We start from the raw sequence: 22,779 nt of genomic DNA, 5'->3' as shown, positions 1-22,779 counted from the left end.
TAAAAGTTAAGAATGAATGAAGGAATAAATAAATATTTTTTAAATAAATAATAATAAACATCAATCAAGTGGACCAGTATGGTAAAGCCATACTTTTCAACTTGGAAAAATGAATCTGCTGGGCATTTTTCTTGGCCTGCAGATAATAATTCTGATTGCTCCAAGGCTGCCCGCTGGAATCGCAATGGAACGAGGCGCAACCTCTCACAACAAACGTAATATGGTCAACACCTTGGAGACGCTTACAGCTGCTGTGAAGGCTCAAAACAACACCATTGAGCGCATGGGGGGGATACATCAGAGAGAGGCCTGCTCAAAATGAGACCCTTGAGCGACAGTTGGAATACATCGCGGAACGGATCACTGCAGTTGTGAGGTCTCAGAATCAAAAGAATGACAACACCATGGAACAGAAGTTTGATACCATCATGGGGAGGCTCGCGACTCTCCAACGGGAGATTGAGAGACCAGCGTCGGAGTGTTAAAGAGCAGCCTGAAAATTCCCCTGGGCTGCTCGCATGGAAATTAACAAAATCAACATGAACATTGCGGATCCCCATCACGGCGCCAGCTGCAGGCCCAAGGCTGGAGCCGAACAATCACTCCCTGATAACGACTGTGTTACGGCTATTCTTCCCATCCCATGCAAGGACACCTGGATTGGCTGGAGGACTGTTTACTTAGCCTGATAGGCCGAAGGACACTGTCTCAGCTGAACTATGGACACGCGCACACACATACACTTACACTGATAGGCACTCACTCATCCCCCCTCCCTTTCCAACACCTTCGATGCTTGTTTCCTGCGAGGGAACACGGCGGGTCTGTGTGCCGCGCTGGAATGGTAGCGCTGTGCAGGGCGGCTGCTGTGTTCGCTTCGGATTACTCCTCACCCCCCACCCACCCCTGTGGCTTGTCATGTCTTCACAATGTTGTGCTGTGGACATTTATGTGCTTTTTTGTGCAGAGGAGTTTTTTTGTTTCCTGTTCCCATGCTGTCCTACCATGGAAGCACAGCATGAGTAGGGGTCTCTTTTTTTCCTCTTGTACTTTCCCCATTGTAGTGTACATTTCAATGTTTTTTCTCTGATTCTACCAATCTCCGACCTGTGTCCCCATGTAATGTTTGTGCTATATGTGTAAGGTCGGGGGGGGGGGGGGGTCCCATTTCACTGCAGGGCAACCTGCATGTGACGAATAAAGCTTTGATTGATTGAGGAGGTTCAAATAGGGATGGGTATCGTTTAGGTTTTATCCGATACCAGTACCAAACCGGTACTTTTGAAACGGTGCTGGTGCTTAAACGGTGCATTCTGGGGCAGCAGGTTCAGGGTCACAGATGCCGACAGACTTAACAAACTGATCCACGAGCTCAGTAATATTGTGGGGTTGGAGCTGGACTCCCTTAAGATGGTGTCGGAGAGGCAGATATTGTCCAAGATAAAGTCAATGCTGGACGATACCTCCAACCTACTCCATGACGTGCTGGCCAATCACAGGAGCACGTTCAGTGAGAGACTGAGATTACCCAAATGCACCACTGAACGACACAGGAAATCATTCCTGCCTGTGGTCATCTCTCTTTACAGCTCCTTGTGAAATAAGACCTTTTTCCATTGGTGCTTACTCAGATTGACTCAGCACAGTTCGCCATGGTTTTCAATTAGGTCATAGTACCTGGTACCAGGTACTTTTTTAGTAGCTGCTCACCCGGGTTCCAGGCGATCTAAGCAGGCACTTAAATGTGGTGTTGTCAGACTGCATGCCACCGACTGACTGGTCAGTGGTGTCACTCAACGAGTTATGAGAGCGTCTCATTCAGGAAAATCAAATCCGCCATTTTTGAAACCTGCACATGAGGGAAATGAGGAAATGAGGAAAACAACACAGTTTTCCCCCGAAAAGCCGCAGACTGAGCAGCCGGTATATTCTTGCCTCAATGTCCACATTTTTTGTAGTATTTCTGTCACATATGAATTAAATCGTGGGACGAGTCGTGGAGATCCATGGCGAGTCAATCCAAGTAGGTACTAATGGAAAAGAGTCTATAGTTACATACTTTTGCGCATGCTCTACAGTGAAAATAGCAAATAACAATGACAGGACCACATGAGCAGGATTTTGATTGGTTGGCGTTTCTCCCTTTGTCATCCTGTGAATTCTCCCTTCAAGTTACCCTCACTCGTGTTCAGGTTTTGTTGTTTAAGTTTTAGTTTTCCCAGTTTAGGTTTAACTCAGTTCTGTTTTTGCCACCCCCGCCTTTGTTGTTTTACCACGTCCCTTAAATAAAGCTTCCTCACCTCAGTTGTGCCGCATCTTGGGTCCTTTAATAAATCCATACGGCTCGCCTCGCGAACTGTGACAAAACGACACTTTTAGAAATGAGAATTGATACTCACTAAACTTTCACTTCAATGTTCAGGCACTTCTTGAAAGTAGTAAAATTAAAGCAAGTTCTCTGGCTTCTCAAAGAACAGAAAATCCAAATTTTGCATTCACAGCCATAAATAGGGAGACAAACCAGAATCTTCAGGGTTTTTTTGTTTGTTTTTTGTTTTAAGATAAGATAAGATAAGATAAGATAAGATAACCTTTATTAGTCCCACACGTGGGAAATTTGTTTTGTCACAGCAGGAAGTGGACAGTGCAAAAATTATGAGGCAAAAATTAGAATACAATAAGAATAAATACAGTACACAACTGTACAGAATAGAATAGAATAAAATACTATATACAGTAGAATAAAATAAAATAAATATACAATAAGATAAAAATAGAATACAAATACAAATACTATATACAACTGAGTAAAAATACAACGATGACAGAAAGGATTATTGCACTTAGTATTATTGCATATGTATGGATGTGTGTGCTTGATCAGTTAAAGTCTTTATTATGGAGTCTGACAGCAGTGGGGAGGAAAGACCTGCGAAATCTCTCCGTCCCACACCGTGGGTGCCGCAGTCTCCCACTGAAGGAGCTGCTCAGTGCTGTCACAGTCTGCTGCATGGGGTGGGAGATGTTGTCCATCAGGGATGACAGCTTAGCCGCCGTTCTCCTGTCACTCACCACCTCCACTGGGTCCAGAGGGCATCCTAGAACAGAGCTGGCCCTTCGGATCACCCTGTTCAGTCTCTTCCTGTCCCCAGCAGAGATGCTGCCGCCCCAGCAGACCACGCCATAAAAGATAGCAGAAGCCACAACAGAGTCATAGAAGGTCTTCAGGAGTGGGCCCTCCACCCCAAATGACCTGAGTCTCCGCAGCAGGTACAGCCTGCTCTGCCCTTTCCTGTAGAGGGCGTCTGAATTATGAGTCCAGTCCAGTCTGTTGTTCAGATGAACACCAAGGTACCTGTAGCTGTCCACAGCCTCAATGTCCATACCTTGGATGTTCAGTGGTTGCAGTGGAGAATGCTTGTGCCTGCGGAAGTCTACCACCAGTTCCTTGGTTTTACTGGCGTTGATCTGGAGGTAGTTCAGCTGGCACCAGTCCACAAAGTCTTGGGTCAGACCTCTGTACTCCTCAACTTTTTTTACCTCAACTATAGTGATATCACCAAAATGTGTTTCTAATTATTTGTGCTCCTGTGGAAGCTGTAAAGATTTAAAAAAATAGGGTGTAAATGCTAGAAACAGAAATCCACATTAGATGTCACAATATCTGTTCTGTGGCACACCAAATTATTAACAAATAATGGCTTTCCAATTTTTGAAAATTTATTTCAGAAATCACTCATGAATTAGAATGAAATGTATATTAAAAAATTACAAGCTTTCTGAAGGACATTCATATTGATTCATGCTATTAGATTCAAGAGTCATTTCATTGTCATTCAGCACAACCTCAAGGACGCAATGCAGGATGAAATTACGATGCACAAGCTCAGACTAAAACATATAGAAAAAAACTCAGTGCAAGGTTTAAATAGAAGTAATAAATATATAAATATAAAATATAAAAACAATGGTACATATTTAAAAACAAATAAAAATGAATTAAACATTGATCGAGAGATGTTGCAGTGCTGATTGCAAAGATTATTATTTTTCTGGGCAGATTTGTAGAGTATAATAATCTACCAAACCTTTTCTAATCACAAAGCTGCTCTGCTGACAAGTAAAGGACAAGTAAAGTGGGACACTAGTGGAAATAGGGACACTAGGTCACATGACCACACTGTTTGCTAGGCAAAAAAACTATCCAGCGCTTATCTAGAGCCCGCCTACAAGCCCCGCAGTGATTGGTGGGGAGATCGAATGTCGCTTTCTCAATGGGGTGACTTCCTGTCAATCAGGACACTCCTAACAAGTTTGTGTGGACGCATTAAACGCTCTGTGTTGGTTGTTATGGGTTGAGTTGAACCACTAAAAGTATGTTAAAGTTGTTGTTCTTTTGTTATTTTTATTAAGCAGCTATGTAGAAACATGTCAGATTATTTAAGTTAGCTTTTCCCGCTGATGTCAGGGTTATTTTTAAAATACCCGTTAAATGTGTCGAAGCGAAAGTAACGTCACCGTGACAAAAACACAAAGGAACGTGATTAAGAGTTTCATATATCAGCTGTGTGTCCTACGGTATGGTTATAAGGGGTTTGGAGAAGCGATAGTGAAGAGTTAGTTACAGCTGTTACCAGCGTTTTGAACGTTGTTACCAGGAGACTCACATTACCTGGTCAGGTAGCATACAAATGTAACGTTAAACCAAAACGTACGTTGACGCCACCACAAATGCTCGTCGTGCTATCATAATGGGTGTTATCTTACATTCCCAAGTTTTAGACACATACAATACTAATTACAAACCAATTAAGAAATGCCTGCTGTAACTAATACCCCCGACAGGATTATCACGTTATGTATTAACTTCCTTTGGTTGTGGTTTTCATGTATTTATGTACAGCTCAACAATTTTAATAAATACTATAAGCCGATATGCGTCGTTTTCCAGCATACCACCCCAACGAGGTTTACTCTGTGTGTGAGCAACAATCTTGCCTTTACAGTTGATCCTTCAAATGTTTGTGCCTTTTTACTGTTTCAATTATCTGAGGCCTGCAGTATAAAATAGGATTATTATTTTTTTATTCAGGTAACTTCACTACTGCTGGACGGTTCCTCTGACCTCTGTCCTCCGATTGTAAGAGGCTCTGAAGTTTGTTTATAGCTTATAAAGTTTTTGTGTTTGATTTTTTTAACCTGATGGCTTCAAACAATTTGAAAAAAACAATTTTATTTTTCTGTAAGCCTTAATGTATGATCCTAAAACAGAGCAGCTGTTTGAACTTGCTGACCAAATTTGCAGATAGCCTGAACATATGCTTGAATTTTTTAAAATATATTTATTTTTTACTCTCAGACTGTTAAACACCACCGAGGCTGTAGGTTAAAGAATAAGAACTAAAACTGTACTTTGAAAATTAATTTAATAAAATACTCAGTTATGATCCATCAGATTCTCCTGTCTGTAATGACAGAAACCTGATTTTGATAAGACTGTTAACTTACACAGTCAACAATCTTTCCTGACTTCAACTAGGTTAAATGTTATTAATATAGCACCTCTTTTCTTTTATTCTTTCAGTCTGTGCTGTGTGTTAACCACAATGTATTTTCTCATAGTACAGTTTCATCTTACTTTTAATAATCAGCAGCTCTGTTGCCAGTATACTTATCAGCAGTTGTAACTGATTAGATGAGCTAACTTAGTGAATTAATAACCTGCTTATCCTGATTGATAATGTTAGGAGAAGTGAATCCAGATAACAGAAAGATACCGTCCGCGCATTAAACTTGCTTTGTAGTAGAGACCTATGAGGATGTATTTATGTTTAGCCTTTTGTTGAAATCTGATATCCACAGTAAATACTGTGCTCTGTCACAAACTATTGTACCTCTGTTAGATTGAATTTCTGGCCTAAACTGCATTTGCCGCAAAGATGTTGAGAAGTGTTCTCATCCTCACACACGTTTGTGTGGATCATATGTGGCCATAAGAGAATAAAGAGGGAGCTGTGATCCTCCTTTTGTTCCTAACTGGTTCTGATTTTCTGATTCAGCAGACTTTATACGACCCTGTGACCCCTGGTTGCCAGGGAGCGAGAGGTGGGGCCATGGCTGCGGGGACTAGGGTCGAGGAGAACCAGCTCCAGAGGATTATCCGAGATTTGCATGGTTTGTCAGCTTTGTGTGTGTGTGTGTGTTTGAATGTGTGTGTGTGTGCAATTACACTGGCAGACGTCAGTTGTTAACTGACATGGCCTCACTGAGAAGAAGAGAAAGAGAGTTAGCAAGCTGTGATTTCAGGATGTCTGCCATAGAGTCAAGTCTGAGTACAGTTTAGCAGAGGGAGACTGACTGACCCTTGCCAACAAACCATTTGGAAGCACAGGCATCTGACCTCATGTTTGTGTTGTAAGGGTGTGGTGGCAGCCTCTGTCAGCATGCAGCGAGACAGAGAATGCGTGCTCAGAGTGCATCCATCACGGGTGTCTTTCCAGTTTTTACGATGGATAAGAGGCAAGTTTTTATGTAAAAATCAGCTTTACTGGAAGAGCGTGACAGTGGAAGTGGTTAGAGTTATAGGTACCAGGACTATTTGAGTTTGTGTGTTACCGAAATGTACACTTTGCATTCACTCAGTTTCCTGTCTTAATAAATTAGCTGAATGAAGACATGCTGCTTCTTTCTGTTTTTAAGTTTACTTTATATAAAATGTATGAACAGTTCCCAGTTTTCCAACATAATCTACCTGCTTTGCCAGTGATCGGTTTGGAATTATTTTTGTGTCTATTTCAGAGTCTGTTGCAGAGCTTGCAAAGGAATACAGAGAAACTGGGGAGCCAATCACAGATGACAGCACCAATCTCCAGAAATTTGCCAACAAACTGGAGTACCTGCTGCAGGTGAGGTTACACAGCTAGCTAAGGAACAACACGTAGTTTCTTAGATGAAACAAAATTAAGAAAATGGACAGGAAGCTAATTAACTGGAGAAACACAGCATTTTACATGACACATTACTCAATGATCTTATTTGTCCTTAACTAGTGTCTGTAAATACTTACCTTCCTGTTTGACTTCTCCAGGCACTAAATTGAATCAAGAGTCAAAAACGCTTAAAAAAATTCTGCTGCCTTGATATAAAATATATCTATATATTAAAGAAAAAGTCTTCTTCAACAGGAAGTTTAGGTCCAAAGGGTTTTTTGACAGTGACAACGTTTTGTAATTTTCCATCTCTTTATTTCTTGAAGTGCAACCTTTCACCTTTAATTTATGGGATTTAACATAAAATTTGCATTAACTGTTTATCATAAATCATAGACCCCATTTTCAGAAGCTTAAAATTAACTGGACAGACTAACATAATTTTAAATATAAGGATTGTTTGTATTCTGATGAAATGCTTTCCCTGCCTAAAGTCTAGAACTCATGGACATCACTAAAAGCTGTGATTCCTCCCTTCAGAAGCTCTTCTAAGCTTTTATTACAGTTGTTGACGTTTGTGGATTTCTCTGCCTTCAGTTTTGTCTTCAGTTGGATATTGCATGCTCTATTTCAGGGGTTGGGAACTCCAGGCCTCAAAGGCCGGTGTCCTGCAGGTTTTAGATCTCACCCTGGGTCAACACACCTGAATCAAATGATTAGTTCATTGCCAGGCCTCTGGAGAACTTCATGACATGCCGAGGAGGTCATTTAGCCATTTAAATTAGCTGTGTTGGATCAAGAACACATCTAAAACCTGCAGGACACCGGCCCTTGGGTTCCCCCACCCCTGATCTATTGGGTTGAGATCAGATGACTTGACTTGACCTTTGAAGAGTATTTCCCAACCTTGAGGAAACCCTTGGGTTTCTTTTGCAGTGTCCTTTTGGTTATTATCCATTTGTACTGTGAAGCTCTGATCAGTTTTGGAGCATTTGGCTGAATCTGAGCATAGAGCATGGCCTTGTACACTTTCCTTCATTCTGCTCCTTCTGTCAGCCTTCACATCAACAAACATCAGTGTCCTGGTTCCACTGGCAACCATACAAAGCCATGCCATAACTCTGCCTCCTCCATGTTTGACATGTGATGTTGTATGCTCTGGATGGTGAGCTATTCGTTTCTTTCTCCATTCTCCATCTTGCCATTATTCTGGTATAAGTTAAATGTTTCATCTGACCAAAGACTTTTTTCCTGTTCCCTAGAACTGGACAGACCGTTTCAGATGTTTTCTGTTAAAGTCCAATCTAGCTGTTCTGTTCTTGAGTGCAACTAGTGGTTTGCTCCTTGTTGTGAACGGTCTGTATTATTAACATTTATAAAGGCATCTTCTGATTGCAGACTTTGACAGGGATACACCTACCTGTTCGAGATTGCTCTTGACTTACTTAGATGCTATGAAGGTGTTTATCTTATTTGTAATTCATTCATCATCCGCTTTAGTCGTCTTCTGTGGCCGTTCAGGCCTTTTGGTGTTATTGAGCTGGTAAATGCATTCGCATGTATTGGCAACTGTTTGGACTTCAAAGTTGAACAATTTGAATCAACTCCAGAACTTTTATGTCTAATACAGGCTTCATCTGGCTGTAAAACTATTTATCAGTCAGGCGCTCAATTACTTTTGAGCCTTGGAAACTATACACACAATACATAAAAGTGGCTTTAATTTGTTAATAGTTAATAAAATGCTTTTAAATTAAAGCTGAAAGTCTGCACTTTAATCATATCTTGATTGTTTGATTTAAAATTCCAGGATTTTACAGTCAAAACCACAAAAGATGTCTTACAGCCTGTGGACCTAACTTTATACTTCTTTCACCATTTTTGCTGCTGTGGAAATCTCATATAGACTTCAATTCAGGATAGTTTGGGTGCCATGTCGCTTTCTTACAGTTTCTGATACCTTCTTTCAGTTTGACCAGAAGGAGAAGACCACATTTCTTGGCACAAAGAAAGACTACTGGGATTACTTCAGTGAATGCCTGGCTAAGATCAAAGGAGCCAATGACGGTATCCGCTTTGTCAAATCCATCACTGAGGTGAGATTTGTTAATAATGACACCACTAAAGCCACTTTCCACAAATGCACTGCAGCTCTGAACTTTCCTAGACATCACCAGATTGAGGTGTCCAGCACTGTCGGGTCAGACCTTAAACCCCTATAACCCTTACAGTGCACCTGAGTGAGAATAGAGCAGGTAATAGTCATGAAAATGAGTGGGCGTCATGTGTCCTCAGGCGGCACATTAATCTCAACCATCTGAAGCTGACTATTTACGATTTTGTGCCAGGTGTGAGAAACAGTAATGAGATATGTGGAAACAGAGTAACATAGTTCTGGTTGCATGGTGACAATATCAGACAGACCTTTAAACATTCATGCTAGTTACATACTTCAATTTTTGCCCTGTTACTTAGAATCTGAAAAATCTAAAAACTGTGTTTATCCCGAGGGAAATTATTTTGTCATAGACATGTTCACTGCGGCAAGAGAGGAAAAAATGATTATACAAGAATAGAATAAAATAAAATAACTATGAATGCAAGTGACATAATGTCGGTGCAATGAATAAAAATAGAGTACCAGCATATAATGGGGGAGTGGGAAAAACATTCAATAACATACAGATGAATAACGATAATAATAATAATGCACAATCTGAGTAAAAAGACATAAATTACATTAATATCAATCCTAAAAAAGTCGTCTACAGAGCGAGAAAGAGTTGTACAGTCTTATTGCAACAGGTAAGACAGATTTCCTGTGGGGGTCAGTTCTGCATTTAACGGCGATCAGTCTTTTGCTGTGTGTACTCTGTATATATATAAATATATAAAACTCAGGACGCATTTTAGTAGTTTAAGTGGCTTTAATTAACAACATATTGTGAATTTTTTTGTTTGCTTTTTAATGTGTTTCTTGTTGTCAGTTTTATATTATTTGTGCCTGTCTTTCAGTTAGATTTTGTATGGTTATTTAGAGTCTAGAGTTGTTCATTTTGTTTTCGGAAAGGCTAAACAGAAAGATATTTTTCTTTGTAGTCTTTGACTCCCGGCAATGTCAGTACATGTTTTTTTAAGGACCATGTGTAATAATCTCTGATTTGCTTTAATAGCTAAAAACATCTCTGGGGAAAGGAAGAGCATTTATTCGCTACTCCCTCGTACATCAGCGACTGGCTGACACGCTGCAGCAGTGCCTAATGAACCAGAGAGTCACCAGGTAAGCCTGTCACAGCCCGATTATTTCTATGCTGACATTAAAAAATAAAAGAACACACATATTTGATTTAAATCGACAAGACTGTTAAATTTGAATAAAGCCCATGAAACACTGGCAGAAGTGAGCCAGCTGTTTATGGCTGACAATCATGGAAACTGAATCAGATGTTGATTTTTCTGTTTGATGTAGCGTTTGACGTCATTGTTTTCTGTTCTCTTAATGAACGTCCTAGAAGTAGCTCTCCTACGAAATAATAGTAGAGTATGTATAACAGTCTAGTTATTATGAAGTCGCTTTCAGTTCAGTCACTTACTTGAGTGAAATGAGTGTGTTTAGTGCGGTAGACTTATTTTAATGAATAGAAAAATGCAAAATTCTCAATCTTAATTTTAAAGAGAAATATGGTTGATTTTTGATGCTGCAGACTATTTACTACAGCCTAAGAAGCTTAATGTGTGTGTGTGTGTGTGTGTGTGTGTGTGTGTGTGTGTGTGTAATTTTTCTAGGTGACATTTCCTTTCTTTAGTGTTTACTTTCAAAAGTATATTATTAAAGTTCAAATTTTAAACTTAATTTGTTTTTTGTGGTTTTGCTGTGTGCTGTCACGTTGTCTTTCTCACCTCTGTCCTCACAGTGACTGGTACTATGCAAGAAGTCCCTTCTTGAAGCCTCACCTTAGTGTGGACATCATCAGTCACCTGTACGAGCTCAACGAAGTCCAGTTTGACGTAGCATCAAGAGGTTATGACCTTGATGCCTCCTGGCCGACTTTTGCAAGGTAACAAAATAACTAATGAAAATAATGTAAAATTAAAAGAACATTAAAAGGTGATATATCTCTGCCTTTGAACCCACTTAGTCAGGTTGTCTGACATTAATCCATATTTCTCATTATCTGAATTGTTTTATAATTAACAGGAGGACACTGGGAAGTGCAAACTCACCTGGCCATATGTGGAAACCACCCAGTCGCAGTTCCAGTATTAACAGTCTGGCCAGCTCTTACTCCCAGGTAACTGATGTCTGTCTCTAATAACATCATTTAATTTTTTATTAACTTTCAAATGATTGCAAGATTTTCATTATTCCTTTTCTTCTTCCTTTGTTTCCCTTGAAATCATAAAGCAAGCATCTGAGTTCCTTTCCAGCCCTGACTATGGTCAGGGTCTGCTGAATGACCTGAATGAGTCGCTGCCTGCCTGCAGAGAAGATGTCAGTGAAGTTGAAGAACTTCGACTTGAGCTTGACCGTTCAGAATTGAAGCACCGAGAACTCCAAGATAAGATGCAGCAGCTTGGCGAGGAGAGTGAAGAGCTGAGAGGAGTTGTTGTAGATCTGCAGAGACAGCTGGATGCATCGCTTACACTTAATGAGCAACAAAAAGGCTTGCAAGAAAACTTTTATGCTCTGCAGCAGAGAGAGACGGCTTTATCCAGAGAGGTAGAAGCACTCAGAACTGGGGAACAAGCCAAGCAGGCTGAGCAGCTGCTGCTTCAGGAAAAGCTGGCTGTTGCTGAGGGGAAGAACATGGAGCTCATGGCCAAGATGGGCGGGTTTCTGAATGAGAAGGACCAGCAGACGGCCAAGTCCTTTGATTCTGCACAAAAGATACACGAGTTGCTGGACAGGTTGAAAGAAGCAGAGAAAGGGAAGTTAGAAGCAGTAGCTGAGGTTGAGAAGAAGAGGAGGCAAACAGAAAGGCTAGAGGAAGAGCTTAGAGTCAAAGAGACATCTGCAAAGGATGCTGAAACAAAACTCGGAGCATTACTTTCGTCTGTGTCTGAGGAGAAAGTCAAGTTGGAGGAAAAAGTGGAGGAGCAGTGCTTTACAGTTGACAAGTTGCAGGGGGCCTTGGTAGTGAAAGAGAAGGAGGCTAGCAACCTACAGAGGCAACTGCAAGACCTCCAACGATCTCTAGAGGAGAAAGAGAAAGAGGTAGTAGAGGTGAAGAAGAGGGCACAAGAAGATAAAGATGAGATGCAGAAAAATATTGGTGACTTGAAAGAGTCTTTAGAAGCAGAAGTTGCTTCCCTTATAGAACAGCTTAAAAGAAAAGAGGTGGAGCTAGCCTGCAGCGTTGAGACACTACAACAGCTGCAAAGCAAGAACCAGGGTCTGATCACAGAGAGAGACAAACTGAATACTAGGATTGCTGAGCTGGAGGAGAATGTCAAAGAACAAGCTACGAAGATAGAAAACGGCAAGACAGAGTACTCCGAGCTAGAAAAGGAGATGGCAGAAAACAGATCGGTGCTTGAGGCTGAATTAGCAGCTTTAAGAGCTTCTGAGAAACAACTTAGAAGCCAGCTGGATGACACCAAGGTGACAGTAGATGAAAAAGAAAAGCGACTGCGTGAAGAGAACTGTAAGCTGGATGAAAGTCTGCAGCGAGCCACCATGGCTGCAAAGCTCTCAGAGACCACATTGAAGCGTCTGGAGCAGGAGAATCAGAGTCTGAGGGAGGAGCAGAACACTGGGAAAGCAGCTCTTAACCTCATCCAGGCAGACTTGAAGAATGCTCATGGACAAATTGGAGAATTGGAAAAAAACGTAGGAGCTTCACGCAATAATGAAGCCAGTCTTCAGGAACAGCTCCAAGTCAAAGAGGCTCAGCTCGAGAGTAAAGAGACTGACCTTGTTAAGTTGCAGTCCAGGCTAAAAGATTTGGAGACCAAGGAGAAGGAACTTGAGATTGCCAAAGCTGATGCTGAAGCCACCTGTGCTAAACAGAGTGAAATGCTTAAAAGTGTGACCTCTGAGAAGCAGGTGATGGAGATGGCGCAGTTGGAGAGGAGTGCTGTTGAAGCCAAGGAAAATCAGGAAATAATCGGAAAACTAGCTGTGGTTGAAGTCCAGTTGGAAGTCAGGATGAAAGAAGTGTCCAGACTCCAGGCAGAAGTCCTGGACCTTAGGGTGCAGGTGCAGAGATCTGAGGAAGAAAACTTAAAGTTAAAAGCACAGCTGGAGGTGACAGAAGCCCAAAGAAATGAGCTCAGGACCCTGACTGAGCAACTTAAATCCCAGACAGAGGCACTGAATCAGAAGCATGTTGCAGAGCTCGTGGAGTGCAAAAAGAAGGAAGAGGCGCTCATTGAAAAGCATGATCACGAAGTCGCTGCTCATGCCGAGCTAGCCATAGCTGCAGCCGCCATGCGAGAAGAGTTGTCTACCCTGAAGGCAGACAATAGAAAGCTAGCTTTAGAGAACAACGAGATCCGCGAGGGTTTGCACAGGGCAAACACCGAGATGGCAGAGCTGGGGATGACCATCTGTAAACTGAGTGCAGAAAAAGAGGAGGTCAGAGGGCACTGGGAAGGCGATTCTGGGAAGATTATAGAGCTGGAGAAAGGGGTTGAGCGACTAGAGAAGTGTATGGAAGAACTACAACTGGAGAATAACAGTTTAAGAAAGGAGCTTACACAGAAAGAGGCACTTCCGCAGACTATCGTGGAGCTCCAAGAAGAACTGGAAAGAACTAAAAACCAAGTGCAAACCATTAAGGACTCAAACAAAGAGGAGATGGAGGCCATCAAGTTCCAGATGAGCTCAGAGAGCATGAACTATCAAGTGCAGATAAAGGTGAGAGGAATAAATGTGTTAATCACGACTTGTCTTAAACCAGCAGTAATTAATTTTAATAACTGAACTCGGGGATAGACATCTCAGTCAGTTCATTGCTTTCACCAGAATATCTCAGAAAACCGTTCACGTGCACCAGTGGATTGAACCCCGGACTTTGTCTTCAGCAGCACCTGTTGTCATTGTTAATTCAGATGAAACAACTTCAGAATATTTGGTGTACATGTTTCCTTCTGGCGTCCTCTGGCTTTTTCATCTAGAGCCATGACTAGATAAAATTTCAGTTGGTCTCAGAGCTTTTGATTTATGATCAAAAACATTCAGCTCCAGCTGTACTTTGCGTTTAGCACTAATGAGCACATTAAACTTTTTTTAGGTAACACCCTAGAATAAAATGACGATCAGTAACAGCATGTTGACATTGTTATTATAATCTGTTAGCTCATTATCGTTTAGTTCAAAGACACGAGCATGGCTGTGAAACCCTTCTCTTACGCTCACATTTCAGAGTTTGAACGAACAGTTGGACAAGGTGACGGCCGAGCTGCAGGAGGAGCAGAGGAACAAGTCCAGCTTGCAGGCTAAAGTTTCTGAACTACAGGTTTGTATTTTTCAAATGCAGTCTAATCCAGCCATTTATGGCAACAACACAAGTAGATACAAAGTCATGTTGGAAAAATACTAGTTAGATCACCAAGAATTCTAATATTTAATATATAGCCTGGAGCAGACATCAACATTTTAATTATTTGCATAATGATTGGAGCAAAGGAAGCTAAACATTACATAAAATATGACAAATTCTATTATTTGTTTTGTTCCTCAGCAGATTTCCTTTAAGTCTCTTTTACTTTTATTCTTTTCACAGGTAATGACATGTTTATTGTAAGACCAATTTGTCTTTAGTTGTAAAAGTGGAGTAGATACACAAGCTCTGTGATCGTCATCAGATACATGGCTTACCTAAGTGTGCTTGAGGTCATATGTTTGTGCATGAGGTTAGGTGTTTTAATGCAGTTGTGGCCTTATATCATCAAATACTGGTTTAACACAGGTTTCTGTTGTTGCTCCCATTTATTTTTCTATACCCTCCTATAGAGCAAGAGGGCTTTGAAAAACAAACAATTATAAATAGGGTTGTTTTTTTTTTTATATGGAAAAACCTTCTATAAATAACACAAAAATTGCTAATGGATACACTGCATGCATTTGTTTTACGAAGGCTGAGAATGAGGAATGCTTGCACCTAACGAGAGAGAAAGATGCTCACATCACCAAGACAGAAGCAACCATTCGTGAAAATGAAAGCGAGATTGAGCAACTCAAAGACGCAGCAACCAGGTACATTCATAATCAGTAATACTTGTGAATTCCAACTTTTAATGGAAAAAGGGATCTCTACTAATTTTCTCGTGTCTAAAGGGCTGAAGAAGCACTCCTGGCCGCACAAAAGACCTGCGAGGAATTAAAGGAGAAATTGAAGACGGCGGAAGCTGACAAACAAAGCAGTCATCTGAAGATGACCGCAGAGATCGATGACCTCAACAGAACCAAGACGAACCTTGAAGAGCGGCTCATCGAACTCTTAAAGTATGGCCATTGTCTCTTGTAGTTCTTTGCAAGACTGTCAACAAGGAGAGAAAATTTTAGTGAGGAAAGGTGTCATTAGGTCTGAGGAGCAGGTGAGGGGAGGCTTCTCTAAATGCTGAGCTAAATTACTGAGATTGGATTTGACAGAAAGACTTTGATGGAGACAAGAGCAGAAAATGTTGGTGAGAGACTCTACTGACATAAACAACAGCTTTTTGTGTACCATTATTCACTGTATTCAGAAACCTCAAACGCTTTCATACTCTGCATAGAATGAAACACAAAAACAGTGATTCATGCAACTCCAGTGGGATGTGCCCACGTTAGTTCTTCCATTTGTGCTCTTTTATTATGCACGTCTTCATTATTTGTCTTAGTTGCATCGTTTCAGAAATGGAGAGATATTCCATGTTTCAGTTTGTATGCGTTCTTTTGCATTAAAGCAGTTTATGAAGTCCAACTAAATGACAAATTTTGTTCAGCGAGTAATTGTTCACGATACTTCAACTGCTTTGAATATTGAGTTGATATTGAGAATTGAGCCAAATCCATCCCACGCAAAAAAATTTAAAGGCTAGACTGAAGACAAGACTGAAATCTGACGTTTCATTGTCATTTTTGTGCTTGAATCAGGGACAAAGATGCTCTGTGGCAGAAGTCTGATGCTCTGGAATTTGAGCAGAAACTGCGAGCAGAGGAGCGTTGGTGGCTGGTGGATCAGGAGGCCACCAACTGTCTCGATTGCAAAGGCCAGTTCACCTGGTGGCTGCGCAGACATCATTGCAGGTTTGGTTCTGCACCAAGGCCTACTCTCCTTTTCATGTTTGTGCATACCCTGAATTGATTTTCACACTGCATGTAACGTAGAATCAAATCCACTTTCACACTCGAGTGATGATAAAAATGTGGATTATGGGTAAAATATTTCTATGCATGTATGTTTAGTTATTTATTTGTAATGTTGTAGGCTCTGTGGCCGCATCTTCTGCTACTACTGCAGCAACAACTATGTTGTGACCAAGCAAAGTGGGAAAAAGGAGCGCTGCTGCAGGCACTGCTACACCCAACATAGTGCAGTGGTGGAGAGGTTCACGGCAGCAGAGTTAAGCCCCTCGGATGTGCAGCCTCCTCCACCTGGAGCTGGACCTCAACCACCTCCTGAACCAGCTTCATACATACCAACTCCCAGGGTCACAGGTGAGAAGAAGAAACATGTTTACTCACTAATTTCACAAATGTCCACATGCACCGATAGTTTCTTGGTGTACGTATCTGACCCTCACTCTTCATGTAAGCAGAAGTGAAAGTTTAGTTGAGGAAGGAGGACAGAAACCTTTACTGTGAATTCCTGTGCAATAGACAAATGGGGAAGATGATGACATTTTCATTCAGAGAAAAACGCAGTTTGGCTCAAATTCAGAAAAAAAAAACCCAAACTGCGTCATTCGTCTCAATTCAGTCCTGTTACATTTTTCCTTTTTAATGCTTGCATGATTTTTTATTTACTCCAGACTGCACATTGTTCTTTGTTGCATTTAATCTGCTTTATTTACCTGTTCGCTCTCAGTGTCAGATCCTAGTAACACATCTGAAGCTTTTGACATCATCACAGAAGAGGAGGTAAATGGTGTGTACGACAGTGATACCACCTCTCAGACCACTGCAGGGTCCCTGGAGGGAGAACAAGACCGCAGGCATCCAGGAGCGCTGGATTTGTGAGTGCAGCGTCTATGGGCAGACAAAGCGGAGCGGATGCCGATGAGTCATTGCTCCGCGTGTTGTTTTCAGAGTCAGCGTGTCACTCTGTCATTAACTGCTCAGGGTCCTCAGGTGAAACTCAGCTGGAGAGATCAATCAGAAAAAACACAAGATACCACAGTGCTGAGCACCAGTAATTAAGCAGCTCTTAACTTATATTATTAACAGTAACATTATCGTTATCTGTTTAAAACACGTAACTGTTGTGAGTGTCTCGCTTTGCTCTTAGAAAAGACCATAAACGTGGCACCAGCCGGCTTGTTAATGTCGAGTTGATACAAAACTCTTCACAGACTTCAAAGCAAACATTTCAGTGTTGAATAACCATCGGATGGCGTTTTTGTCAAGGTCCAGTCCTGGTTTAAAAAAAACCACTGACATCACTTTGAGAGGCCTCGTGAGAAAGAGGCATTCAATAATTATCTTCTAGTAATCTTAGTTGATTAGAATAAAACAAAATAAAACATTGTCCACAGCAAGAATAAAAAGAACAAACATTTACCTCAGTGGTGATGAACAAGCCCAGTTCTTATACTACTGAGCTAATTGAGTTGTTGCTCAACTAGGTTATGTTCCCTGGATTTATTATGCTGACATCACAGATAGAAAAGTTAAATCCAACAGCAACAAATGAAACAGCAGATGGCTGCAAACATGAATGACCTAAAACTGTTTTGTTTTTTTTAAAGAGGAGACTCTGGTAATGCTTGTTTTTGTGCACAGAGACATGTGGCCATCTGTTCACAATCCTGCAATAAACAAATTAGCTGTCAGTTTCTAAAAAACAAAGAAAGACAGTTGCATTTAATTCCTTCGTTGCAATAATCTGAATAGATGTATCACTTTGTTAAAAACACTCTGTTCTACATGGAAACAGCGACAACATGTCTGTGGTTCGGTGTTTGCAGGCCTACCGCGACCGGTTGTGACCAGGGATGTTATGTTGGGGTTTCGATCGTGTTTGCTGGGTTGTGTTTACAGATAAGAGAAAAGAAATAAAGGAAGCGGTACCACCAGATTACTTTCATTTTCTGGAGAACACATGTTTGTGTACTGCTCTTAATAGTTCTTAAAATAAAGAAACTTTTATAACAAAAAAGTGCTTTATTAGTGTGAAACAGGTTACTTAACCAGCATCATCATAACATTTATGCAGCAAAGATGTGAGGTTGCTGAAAATCAATGTAATTGGCGTTTTTAACATTAAGCATTTGTGTTTGGGTGAAATGAGGTAAAACATGCAGAAATGATCCATTAAAATGAAAAAGTACTGACCCGTGGGTACAAATCTGAGTCCACTTCAAATGCATATGATGTTTGAGCATGTCCCAGCAAAATTTAAAATACAGATTAAAATTAGCTGCACTCTGTGTAGATGCTGTGGAGTTTTATGTTGATGTGAGTTATTTTGTTTAATAGGTCTTTGCCACTGAAGTGTTGCACAACAGTTTTCATAACGATTGTTCTCTGCGTCTCGTTTCGGATTTTGTAGAAGCACAGGAGAAGTGACCCCTGATGACGAGCAAGTTCCCACTGTTCAGGATTCAGAGATCAACCTTCTCAAATCAGGAGAAGTCACGTGAGTTTTCATGTGGTCTAAATATATATCATGCTTAAACTTAGCACAAAACATAAGGAAATTTGATTATTTCTTTGCTGTAACAATCCTTCTTGGCAATAAATCTTATATGGCTGGAAAACCTGAAGTCAGAAGTTTGCTATTAAAAGGTATCCTTTAAATATCTATGGGTTCTGGTTCTGGTCTCATCCCTAATCATAAACCTTCATTATCATTACAGGGTGGCTGTCCCTCTCAGTATTGATGATATCGCTAAGTTTGGTGAGAGTTCCCGGGAGCTCTTCATTAAGTCCAGTAGCTACAGTGTTATTACTGTTGCTGTGATTGATTCTGGGCCAACTATAAGCTGGATGTTTTCCTCCGAGCCCAAGAGCATCTTCTTCAGCGTGGTTTACCGGGAGTCCACTGACACTCCGGTGCAACAGTCAAAGGTACAGTTAACTTACTGTGAGCTCAGGAAATCTCTGTCTACCTTTTTTTTATATAGCCTCTTGTGTAGAGGCCTAAACACTGTGAGCATGTGTTGATGTGCACATCTTGTAAGTCTGCCACTGGCAGCGTCCATAAAAGCAACTGTTGCAGATTACATCATTTTAAATGGAAGGAAATCGCAAACCTGCATGAAAGGCTTTCCGGTTGTTGCCAAACTCAAATATCCCACACTCACAGGTGATGATTTCAAAGCAAAAGTTATCACCAGACCCAGTGTGTGCTTTCATGGTCACCCCTACAGACTGCACGGTCTTTTTGCTTTATTTTTCAAACATTATTGACTGAAGAAAACCACTGCAGGAAGCCATTGTTGCTCAGCAGGGTGAGCTGCACATTCTTTACTTAAAATGTCAGAGGTTTTAAATGAGTTGTGACCTTTCATCTGGCGTTCTATCAACTCCCTCCCTTGTCGGTATATCCTGATGTTTGTTTGTTTGTTTTTTTAATTTGATTTGGTTCAGTTTTGATGACCGTCGTATTCTTTATTTATATTTGTTATGAAAACCTGCGGCAAATCTTTCACCTGTGCACTGAGATTATTTTTAAAGGCCTGTTTCTGTTCTGTTCTCAGGTCCTGATTCCTCTCACTCGCTGCGTTTCCCATAAAGAAACCATTCAAGGACAGCTGAAAGTTCGGCATCCTGGTCTCTACACCCTTATCTTTGACAACTCTTTCTCTCGGTAGGTCACGATAGTTTAGAACAGTTTGTTCCTCTTTTTTTGCAGAAGTGTGTAAATTACAGAAATGCCATTATGTTTGCCAGCATTTGTGTTTGGCTTTTATGTAAATTTTTAAATTTCTTTTCAACCAAAACTATTCTTCAACAGGTTTATCTCCAAGAAGGTTTTCTACCATCTGACCATGGAGAAGTCCATAATCTACGATGGCAGCGACTGCCCATGAAACTCTCTCTCACTCTGCCCCCAGAGACGTCATCCTGATGCCACTGTCAAACCTAAAGGAGAACTGACATTATGGCTTATCACTGACCACTTCCACTTTTGTTTCCAAAACCAAGTATATTATTCCAAAAAATGCTCTTTACCACTTTAACAGTGCGGTGTTGGTGTTTTGAGGTATGTTTATTGGTAAACTGTGGCCTATGCAATATTGTCAAGAAAGGTTTTAGAAGGAAAAATATCTATGCAACTTTTAGGGTATTTAAAAAAAATACATGCACTAAGTAATATTCATGGCTTTAGTTCAAGTATATTTAGTTAATTAAGCTGGATTTTTTTGGGGGGGTTTGCCAAGTTTGGTAGTTTTAGTTTTGCTTCTGTTTTAGCAAAAATGTTGTTGTGTTAAGGAACGAAGGTCACCGCAAGTAACACTAATATGACATTTGATAAGATTGTTCAGAAGCAACAAATACTTTACTATAAAAGTTGTCTATGAAGACAGAATGATTTTCTTTTCTTTTTTTTAAAATACAATTTGTGGTTATTTTTAAATGTTTCGTGCAATCTTTATGGTGCAAACCATTGGTTCACTTTGTCACTTTTTTGAACACTGTGGCAAGAAAGAAGCGAAGCAGAAATGTGTTTAGGGGGCCTGGAAAAAGCAGTTACTGCTCCACAACATGCCATAAGCACTTTGTGCAAATCTCAGGAGTTAGAAATGCAATTGTCCTTTAGGGGATGCGTGCCCCATTTTATGTTTTTGAAAAATGTATTTTTAAAAAATAGAAGACTGCCATTTTGCTCTCTTTGTATCCAGGTTATGGAATAAGATGAAGTATATCTTCCCAATTAGTTTGTTTTATAAATTACTTGCAAATTTTTATTTTAATTGTGTTGCTTTTATGAGTGAACTGCAGCATGGGGACGGGTAAGTCTTATGAGGTACAAAAGAAAAAAAAGATTGAACTAAATTTATGCTGTTTCTTCTTTGTATCAGTATCCAGACTGAGTCTTTGCATGACTCTAACTTTAAATATGTTGCTGAGTAGTAACAGGCTACTGTACTTTCTAAGTGCCTTGTAATTCTAACTGTCAGGGATGTTTGATGTTCAAATTACAAATTTTTAGTTGTGTTGTCAACTTAGAACACATCATCTGGTATGAATTGATATCACTCTGTTAACTGATACTTAACTAACTTTCTGTGTGAAATGGCATCTAAGTCATGTTCTGCACATTATACTATATTTTTTATTTTATCGGTGTAAATGTCTTTTTGCTTTTTTCCCCCTTATGAATCTCTGGAATCCTTTCATCTTTGCTCTGGATGATACATTTTTTCTTGTGATGAAGTAGGATGTTCATTTCTGGTTTTTGTTTGTTTGTTTGTTTGTTTCTGAGCAAGGCAATAAGAAAAAGCAACTTTGGTCACTTTTGAACACAGCCCTACGGTCTGGGTCAAGCAAGTATGCTGCTTTTTGTAGAGGCCTGTTTCCACTATAGTCAGGTCTCTTTTTATCAGCTTTGATGGGTGTAATTGATGCAAAAACTATGCAAAGGTGTTTTCTTTACAAAGCTGCACTTTGTGAAAAATATATTTAATTTGTTACAAATTAAATGAAAATCTGTTTTTATTATCTTTTTCAACAGTGCACACAGGGACAGATTTTTCTACTAGCTGGTTTTGAATGATTACTCTGGGAGAATAAATTGTGTGGTAACCAATGCTACAGAGACTTGAGTGTAACTAAGAGACCTGTCAGACAGCCTACAAACATGAATAAAATGAGAGAAATGATGTCTCTGCACTAATCTGTGTCTGATTTAGTATTTCAAGGGAACAAGATGAGCTCTTTAACGTGTTTCTTAACATTACATCCATGTACATTTGCTTTCTGTTGTATGACCTCCAAAAACAAGAAAGTTTTTTTTCTGTGTTTGATGAGTAACTGAGTTCAAAAGCTGCTAGTTGGTTCCTCTGTTGTAAATCCTATATCCTCTATTCTGATATGGCTTTGCAAAACAAAGAAACCACAGAGTGTTTTTCTCTGTTAAAGATGAAATACATAGCTCAAAAAAATTAAAGGAACTCTGAGTCACCACAGTTTTAATTCAATTCAATTTTATTTATACAGCGCCAAATCACAACAGCAGTCGCCTCAAGGCGCTTTATATTGTACAGTAGATCGTACAATAATAGATGTTAGGAAGCAGAGACCTATGCAGCCTAATCCTTATCTCTGTTGACTGTTTTTTTCTCTATTTTTGTCTTTGATAATGTCACAGTGTAATTACTGGCTGCGTGAAATGGTACAGGCAGCCCATTCAGATTGCACAGGTGTTTCAGATCCCACAGGATGGCCCGTCAATATCTGCCATCACAAGAAGCTTTGCTGAGTCTTCTAGCAGAGCCTCAAGAGTGTGGAGGAGATATGAGGAGACAGGCTGTTACACTAGGAAAGCTGGGCAGGATAGTAGAAGGACATCAGCTAAGGAGTACAACCAATATCGACTCCTTTGTTAGAGAAGGAACATGAAGGGCAATGCCAGAGCCCTGCAAAGTTATTTCCAGCAGACTACACATGTCCATATTTTTGACCAAACTGTCAGAAATGGACTCCGCGGTATGACTTCCCATCCTTTACTGGGACCTGTATTACAGATGACAGCAA

At 40.4% G+C, this 22,779-nt stretch overlaps 1 protein-coding gene across 5 annotated transcripts; it reads left to right on the top strand.

The window, feature by feature from the left end:
• Window positions 1-4,250: 4,250 nt before the first annotated feature.
• fyco1a (FYVE and coiled-coil domain autophagy adaptor 1a) lies at window positions 4,251-21,905 on the top strand. 5 transcript variants are annotated; one of them, XM_080297034.1, is made up of 19 exons: window positions 4,286-4,374; window positions 5,093-5,140; window positions 6,060-6,174; window positions 6,799-6,905; window positions 8,900-9,025; window positions 10,103-10,209; window positions 10,844-10,987; window positions 11,128-11,221; window positions 11,335-13,788; window positions 14,297-14,389; window positions 15,011-15,129; window positions 15,211-15,378; window positions 16,012-16,164; window positions 16,346-16,575; window positions 16,991-17,093; window positions 18,629-18,715; window positions 18,936-19,146; window positions 19,779-19,888; window positions 20,036-21,905. In XM_080297034.1, the coding sequence occupies exons 3-19, from the start codon at window positions 6,114-6,116 to the stop codon at window positions 20,109-20,111; spliced, it is 4,443 nt and encodes a 1,480-aa protein (XP_080153160.1). In that variant the 5' UTR covers window positions 4,286-4,374; window positions 5,093-5,140; window positions 6,060-6,113; the 3' UTR covers window positions 20,112-21,905. The 5 variants fall into 5 exon arrangements, with proteins under 5 accessions (XP_026015715.2, XP_026015714.2, XP_080153160.1 ...); XM_026159934.2 differs by having other exon boundaries at window positions 4,287-4,374; window positions 16,946-17,093; XM_026159931.2 differs by having other exon boundaries at window positions 4,295-4,374; window positions 6,063-6,174; window positions 16,946-17,093.
• The last annotated feature ends 874 nt before the right edge of the window (window positions 21,906-22,779 follow it).

The sequence above is a fragment of the Astatotilapia calliptera genome, chromosome 23, assembly GCF_964374335.1.
Source record: "Astatotilapia calliptera chromosome 23, fAstCal68.1, whole genome shotgun sequence".
Taxonomy (NCBI): Eukaryota; Metazoa; Chordata; class Actinopteri; order Cichliformes; family Cichlidae; genus Astatotilapia; species Astatotilapia calliptera.
The sequence above is the reverse complement of the archived record's forward strand: the minus strand, read 5'-3'. Positions and strand labels throughout refer to the sequence as shown.

Excerpts from the sequence above, each read along its gene's own strand:
- fyco1a (XM_026159930.2), top strand. The coding sequence starts at position 6,114 with ATGGCTGCGGGGACTAGGGTCGAGGAGAACCAGCTCCAGAGGATTATC. Across the intron at positions 17,094-18,628 it reads CATCCAGGAGCGCTGGATTT|AAGCACAGGAGAAGTGACCC; the intron begins GTGAGTGCAGCG and ends CGGATTTTGTAG. Across the intron at positions 19,889-20,035 it reads TTTGACAACTCTTTCTCTCG|GTTTATCTCCAAGAAGGTTT; the intron begins GTAGGTCACGAT and ends ATTCTTCAACAG.